This window comes from Aulostomus chinensis, chromosome 3 (assembly GCF_037954235.1).
Source record: "Aulostomus chinensis isolate RoL2024-O1b breed Wild chromosome 3, RoL_Achi_v1.0, whole genome shotgun sequence".
Classification (NCBI taxonomy): domain Eukaryota; kingdom Metazoa; phylum Chordata; class Actinopteri; order Syngnathiformes; family Aulostomidae; genus Aulostomus; species Aulostomus chinensis.
In genome coordinates, this window is record NC_141322.1 from 25,103,435 (window position 1) to 25,111,769 (window position 8,335).

General features: G+C 40.0%; 1 protein-coding gene across 1 annotated transcript; it reads right to left on the reverse strand.

The window, feature by feature from the left end:
* Window positions 1–3,001: 3,001 nt before the first annotated feature.
* LOC147268375 (elastase-1-like) lies at window positions 3,002–8,123 on the reverse strand. The gene is made up of 9 exons (XM_086200527.1): window positions 8,079–8,123; window positions 7,816–7,878; window positions 7,429–7,526; window positions 7,230–7,330; window positions 6,759–6,884; window positions 5,816–5,952; window positions 5,551–5,693; window positions 5,291–5,455; window positions 3,002–3,145 (listed from the first exon to the last, which is right to left on the reverse strand). Exons 2-9 carry the CDS (start codon window positions 7,853–7,855, stop codon window positions 3,002–3,004), a joined length of 954 nt encoding a protein of 317 aa, XP_086056653.1. The 5' UTR covers window positions 7,856–7,878; window positions 8,079–8,123.
* Window positions 8,124–8,335: the final 212 nt, after the last annotated feature.

Here is an 8,335-nt window from a genome sequence, read left to right on the forward strand (position 1 = left end):
TGCAGTCTGCTGAAACGTTCTGCACCGGACACTGAAAGCCCACCATTCTTTTATACCCACATGGCCTCTGTGCAGCTGTTGTGTGTTCGTGTCACTTGTTCAGCATCCAGCTGTGTCTGTCTCACAGTTATCACTACTCAGGGGATGATAGGCCTCATTTGAGAAATGGATGACTCAGCAGTCAATCTTTTTTTTTTCTTCCACAAATCTGCTGCTACTGTCTGGATTGGGATTGTCTCAAAATCTGTTTCAGAAACAAACTGTTTGAATGTAAATCTAATTTGAATCACCATGCGTGCAACACAATGTGTTGTACATTACAGTACTAAGAGCATGTTCATGAACAAAAATAATAATTAAAACATGATGCGTATCTATGTCTTTACAGTTACATTGTTTGTTTTCCTTATCTTGTCCTTTTGTCTATATATGGGCAAGGTAATGATTATTTTCTTGTATCGCAGAGTCAAAACAAATTCCTTGTGGAGCTATATGTACTCATTGAGACAATAAAACCTTTCCAGGAATAAATTAGAGTCACAGCGATCGTTATTGCCATTATATTCAAGTATAGTGACATTTCACATGTTGTCTATCAAAACAAAACAATAAAATTACAGCAGTACCAGAGAGACAGAAGCATGCAAAGAGTTGTTTGTGCAAGTACATCTTCCAAATTGAGTCTCTCTCTCTCTCTCTCTCTCTCTCTCTCTCTCTCTCTCTCTCTGCTAAATCAAATTTGATGTACTAATTTCCATATTTATAAAGGTTGAATGTTATGGAAAATCTTTGTATCATCTTTCTGTTTTTGCATTGCGTCTGCAGTCTGTTTACCTGACAGTGGCAGTTCAAACAGGAAGTGACCTGGTTGTGTGGTGTTCCTGATGATGTGGCTAACCTCATCCATCTGTCAAAGATAAAGTTTGACGGGTGAACGCTTTCCTGAGGTCCAGCACTCACAAATTCTGACATTTTGTCCAGGACACCTCTGCTGTTAGAGTCCAGGTTCAGAGGCTTTCTGGACAGTCTCTGCGCATGATTTTGCTTTTTGTGTGGAAATGAAGGGAATCAAACAGACGTCTAACACAGATTTTTAAAAAAAAAATTTTTTATAATACACATAGAAATAGTTAAATCCAAAAACATTTACCATTTAACCACACCATCTGTGTGCGATTCTGTAGATATTGTTGGTATGATATTAATTTGGAGTGTATTTTGGTCCTCATTTCCATTTTCATTGCTGTTTGTTTGTTTTTGTTATTATGCAAAAACTGGCAGGCCAATTTCCATCAAATGTAGCAGAGGGGTATGCCTGAGCCAAAAATGAACCCATTAATTTTGGGGGGCAGTGCCCAAGAAGATGTGATCCAGGATTTATTTATTTATTTTCTGCCTATTTGGGGGTGGGGGGGGGTTCTACATTTCTGAGGACCTGTCATATGGATCTTTCCAAAAATAATATATATGTGAGGATAATAGGCATATGAACAGTGATGGCCTCAATATACATATACAGCACATATATATATATATATATATATATATATATATATATATATATATATATATATATATATATATATCTGCTTGAATATTGGCCTTGGAGGATGTCCTCATTCGCCGTATGTCCCTGTAGTTATTACCAGGATCGAGTTTTCTACAGCTAAATGAGCTGCCATGGTTGCAGACCTGAAGGTTATGGTGAATATTAAGTATGTCAAATATAAATTCATATCGTATCTTAAAAGGAGATCACGTTCATCACCCAAGACTATGAGTTGTATTGTCTGACACAGAAAAGAAAATTCTGTGCTGAGCTGGATAAATGGAAAGATAGACACACAAAGATGCATAATAGAACTAATAACTGTGAAAAGACTGTCTTGTTCTGGAGACGGCTTCTGTGGAGGATTTCCCTCTCAAAGCAGACAGTTATTCTGAATGAACAGATTAAGGTAAGTGTTAGTTTAACACACCTGAGGCTCCTGCAACAGTATTCCACTCAAGCCTTTGCTAAGTTTTTTTTTTTTTTTTATGAGGTGTTATGGAGATATGTCCATTCCGAAAGAGGAATGAAATAAACAGCCATCAGGCGACACGTTTCTGATTCTGATTTGGTGATATATGTGTTTTGTCGTTTTATTACTCAAACATTTAATCGCAGCTCTTTGACGTTGTGGTCAGAAACAAATCACCAGCATATATCAATGTGTGTAGAGTGACAATATAAGCGAAGAGATGTCACAGCAACACACCATGGCTCTGTTCAGAAGTAGTTCCACCCTGCAGCTGCAACATGTGTGTGGTTCCCACTATTGGCAGATACTTATCATGCGTCTCCTGCTCCCTCCGTGAGTGCTTCAGTGCTTACTGCAACCTTTTCAAATGTCACAAAACCACCAACGAGGCACTCAAAAGGGTAACATGAGCCATCTGTTATTAAACATCAATCAGTGCAATTGTATGTGTCCATTTAAAAAAAAAAGGGGGGGGGGTTCAAAACTCTCAGGCAAACTGAATTGGAGAAAAAAAGGGAATAATACGTTTAAAATGATGGGCCAAGAGAAAGTCAAAATACTGCATCAAGGGAAGTCAGCATTTCCCCTGGACTGCTGGCTGTCAAGGAAAAAAAGAAATGTAACCTTGTGTCCCTGATATGGTCCCTCAGTGGGTGTTCGTCCATCACATGTCACTTGCTGAGTGCTGACAATACTCTGTGATAGGCTGCGCTAAAGGAAAACGTTGACTGTGGAGTTTTAGGAGGACTGGTAGGATTCTGGGTTGTAATGCACTTATCAGGATTTATCATAATGTTAATGACACATAATTTGTTAATGGGTTTTATATGATTATAATGTCATATTATCATCCATTTTGAGCACATTTATTTTGAGAGGATTTAGGCAGAAATCCGAGTGCGCTAACAGATGAGTCTTCGTAGTACGGTACATTTTTTTCCTCCTTTTATTTTACATTACATGTCCCCTGCAGGCCGAGTTCATCTGCAAGGTGTAGGCGGAGACATGGTTGAAAACAGTGGGCTTCTGTTGAGCCTGGATGCCATAGCAGACACAAAGCTGGTAGCACTGCGGTCATGCCATCTGTCTGTATCGTTGCAGCCGAGAGGTCCACCAAATCCGATCTATAGGATGACAAAAGAACCAGCTATTAAATATTCCAAACCTGCATGGGCTCTAATGTATTTGGCACATTCTTCTGTAGAAGCAAGTTTCAAGGGCATTTCAGCTGAGAAGAAATGTGCTCATATTTTCAGTTGGTCAACTTTTACTAAAGGAATAATGAGACACGATTTCAACCTATCTTATCTTTCGATGTTTATTATACCCAATGAATGAAATGAATCATACTAATAATTGTTCAGTAAAAATCAGCGAAGAGACAACATGTTTGAGCATGTGAACAAAATGGTAACGAAGGTTTGCAACAATAGTGGAGCTCTGAATGAAATATTTTGTATTTCTTTGCTCCAACTATGAATTATGGAAACCCCAGGCTTGATTATTGCATGTTAGATGTGAATCTATTTCCATCCTTCTGACTGAGTTAGATTACTAACCACGCTTCCACCAGCTGAGGGGTCCTGTGCTTCCGTATCTAGTGATGTTACATGTTGGTCAGGAACAAGGTGACAACAGCTCAAACTCTGATCACACATCCACTCATTTTCTTCAATTGCTCACCAAAATATGTCATAATCTAATTCCCAGTAGAATCCATCAGTTGCTTTCATATTAAATCTTAGCATGGCTGTTAAATTTGAAATGGAGCAACATCAAGTTTTTAAAAAAGGTCAGACGCATGGTAGTTAATGAGAACATTATAACAGTGGTGCTGGTACAGGACATCACCAACAACAACACCAAAAGACCTGGAACTGTTTTACACCGGTTTATGCATATTTGTTTCCACGGCGACAGTAATTTACCTGTACGTATGTATGGAAATACATCCACTCCCACATGATTAGAAAGAAAATGACTGTTGAAGCTGTTTTTCTGTCAGGTCTGGAGATACTGCCTCCTCTACCCTTACACCTGCACGCGGTTTTTCCACTCTCAGTTTCATTGCAAATGATTGTTATGGCACTGATGGTTGCATCCTGCATGATGAAGTGGGCTGGTCTTCTCTGGCAGAGAGGTGACACATCTGTTTATCTTCAAGGTCACTGATGGGAAATTACAATCTTACGTCTCAATGATGCTAGACTGGAATTACACGAGCTGCTCAAATGATGCTTTATGTTGAAGGTTCCTCAGGTTCAATCTGAATTTGCCTCATTTGCCTGTGGAATGACCTTCATTTTATTTTCTGGATTTATATCTAATCTTGCGGTAATCACACCATCTCTGGTAATGCGGACCACCCCAATGATTCTTTGAGATTTCAAGAAGAAAAGGTTGAATGAATGATAGATTTGACTCTCAGCAAAAATGCAGATGGATGTGTTCTCCTGAAATGTCAAAAAATTCTATGTATCATTCTCCAATAAAATGAGAATAAATCTGGTGAGGAACAGAGGATAGTCTTCAAATAACCATTTGACCGTCCCCATGGTGTTATTATGTATAATTATTACAATGAATGAAAAAAGGCACATTGCTCTGCAGTAAATTATTAACATTAAATCTGTGACATTTCTTACCTATGGCTGTGAGAGTGGTGAGCGACAGACAGACGCGCATGTGGCGGGCACACTAGAATTTCTAAATACTGCTGTCGTGCATTTATAGACTGAGCTGACCTTCATTTGATGCAGACCCTCCGCTGAGCTTGGCAGTGATGAGAAATGCGCCTGTTGTCTGTGTCAGACATTCTCACAGTTTGCGATAAGGAGTGTGAAAGCCCATTGTCACATGAAAATACGTTAATGGAGTCAAACCTGATGTGCTAATAATCTGCAGTAACTGAAATGGCTCCAGGCTACATAAATTAAATATATTCTTTTGTCTTCAAATGCCTTTTTTCTCTCCTTTCTTGTTCATCTTTTATTGACAGGCAGGAGGTTTGAACAAAGAACTCATCAGAGTGACATGCTACAGTGGTTCAATGAACCATTCTGATAGGAAACCAGTCAAAGGTGAGTCAAATTTATTTTGGCAACGTGTGACATGGTAGACAGGTGAGGTACAGGGGCTAAAAACATGATCCCTGGTCTGTGTGCTGCAACATGAATGACTTTTCTGTTTATGCCATGATCTGGAAAAAAGAAGAAACAAAACAGACACGATGTGAAAAGGTTCAATAAAATCAACAGTGCATCAAATACATCATGCAAACTGACTGAGTCCATCCACTCGATGTAGGCGGAGACCCGGGTGAAGACAGTGGGCTTCTTGAGGGCATTGCATCCCAAGCCAGACACAAAGCTGGCAATACCATGAACGTAGTATTTTCCATTAACCAGGCAGTTCAGAGGGCCGCCGGAGTCACCCTGGGGGCCAGAGGAATCAAGAGACCATCACCAGTGTTGTCCTAAAGAGCTAGTCTATCAACGAATCGGTGCCTTTTCTTGTAGGAGGGACTCACATTGCATCCAGACTCAGCAGCACCACCAGCACACACCATGGTGCTCTTAACAGTGCTGCCCCACCAGCTGGGGCTGGTGCAGGTCTTGTGGTCGACCAGAGGAAGGTAGGCCTGCTTCAGCTCAGGGGAAAGACTCCCACCAGCTAGACAACAAGGAAGAAATAGAAAAGAGGGGGATATATACACCTTTAGCTTTTTTTTTTTTTTTTAGAAAGGCAACAGTGAAATGAAAAAAATGTCCAGATTGGTCATTGCATCAACTCACTGGAGGTACGTCCCCATCCGGTGATATAGCAAAAGTTGTCGTGGGGCAGAATCTGACCAGATGGGGGCAGAGAACCAAGCTGGATGTAGGAGTTCAGAGTAGCTTGACCAGACAAACGCAGGAGGGCAATGTCGTACCTGAGGAGGAAACCATTTGTTGAACAGGTCAAACAAATCTCTCTGTAAATTCGAGTGCATCATTTTCACATATAAATGGATTTCCCTTATATTCAGGTATTTCCCAAGTGACTTCACACAGCGCTTATTAAACCCAAGAGTGTCCATGGCGACATTTTCTTGCTATCGTACTGATGCGTTTTACATCACAGGACAATTAGCAGCTGGGAGTAAGCTTGACCCAAGATGCGAATTAAAAAAGCCGAAAAATTGCTTCAATAAAACACCGGTTTTGAGAAATACATGCAATTGTATGCAGTTAATGCAAAATGTATGCATTTATGTATTTTTTCGAAACCTGTTTTCTCAAAGCAACGCTTTTCTCTGTCTTCCTTTTGTCTGTCCGTCTGGAACAGAATGAATCTAGAATAATTGTCCCTGGTAAACTGGACCAATTACAGTCTTGGGCTGCTCATGTCCATTGTGGCTTTATTTTGAAAATTTGAATCATGCCTTTTTTATTCGCGTAGAGGTCTTTTTATTTGCTCCATGCCATTTTTATTTGCACAGTTGTGACTTTATTCATTTGCATTTTGGCTTCTTTATTTATGATGTGGCATTTGCAGTTTGCATTGCGGTGAGATTTGAAACATATGCCACACCATACTTGCATAAAGCAAACATTTTTGCCAAATAATGTTTGAAAAACAAGACACAGACTTCCCTTAGAACACCCTTATGTGAAAAAAATAAAAGGTTGTAGAACAACAAATACTCTGTGGAAAAAATTTTTTTTTTTTAAAAAGCATGAATTTAGAAGTCCTCACCCAGCAGACACTCTGTTGGAATCCCAGCCAGGGTGGATGTAAACACGGCTGACATCCAAGATCTGCTCGGTGCCACTGACACGGTAGAGGTCATGCTCACCCAGAACAACACGCCACGTCCTCCTGCTGCGATGTTTTCAAAGGCAGAGAAACATGATATTGTGAACACTTGATTGATAGCACGTCAAAAGACCCAGCAATTGGATTTCTTTGGGTTCTCAAGGATGTTTTTTTTCTTTCCCTTTACAGTAAAAAATGTATCTAATTAACTTTATAATATTCAATGATTGATTGATTGATTGATTGATTATAGATGAGGCCACATGCTGCTGACATGAAGAAATGTTGATATCCATCATACCTGGGTATTAGGATAAGAGTCCAGAAATATCAAAGGCAGAGTAAACATAAAATGGACACAAATAAACTTCAAACTCCCACAGAATACTGAGTTCATGCTGTTTAGAATACCTGTCAACACAGTGGGCAGCGGTCATCACCCAGCCTCTCTCAATAAGGGTTCCTCCACACGTGTGGTAGTAGTTGCTGCCAGATCTGTATTGAAGAGAGATCTAATGGGGAAAAGTCAGACCTGAGATCTGTATCTATATTTGGCACAAACTATGAATTTGTCCATTCAAGTGATTCATGTTATGTTTCAGTACATTACCTGCCAAGGCCAGGAGTTGGGTCTGGCTACCTCACCTCCCACAACCCTTTCAATACTGTCCTCCAGATACCTTGGCTGGGGCTCCAGCTCAGCCAGAGCTGATTAGAAATATAAAAACATGAAGAAAATGTATGCATGAGTTCCCAGAGGCCTAATAATATAACATTTCTTTTTTGCTACATAAAGAGGAAAGGAGCGATGAGGGCAGCCAGAGTGCACTGGTAGAAGAGATTATCTAGAGCTGCTGCTGTGTGTTCACTAAACTAAAAATAAATGACTGACTTGGTGTCAGAGAGGGACTAGCTGAGAGTACGAGGGGGAATCAGACAGACAAAGATCAATAATTAATGGTTTTACAGGAGCAGTGTGTGCTGTCGTTTTTCTTACCCACAGCTGCAAGAGTTGTCAACACCAGAAACCTAAGCATGTCTGCGGTTTGTCTGAAAGTTTCTGCAAGGAAGAAATACTTCACTTCTTCTTTTATACTCAAACTCGACCTTAATCTTGTGCAGGAAACATTGGTTGTTCTTGACACGGTGACAAAAATCATGCACCTGTTGTGTTTCTCACACAGTGTTATCATAGTCAGAAACCACACACCTCCGGCTTTGACCAATAGAAAATGCGACAGAATAAGGAATGACACGTACCATAGCAACTCTATCGCTGGGTAACATGAGTCACAGGGATTCACAGGACTGAGAGAGGTAGTTCTGAATTGCTAGTGCACCAAAGTTATCTGACGTGTCTGTTCGTGGGAGGAAACCACATTTTATCATGTTTGCCGGATGAATAGAAAAATCAATGTGATATTTGGACAAGCGTCACAGTTTTGTCTTTGACTGTATGAATTAGGAACTTTCTACTTACTCAAAGTTTCCAAAATGATTTATTTGACTCAGACAGA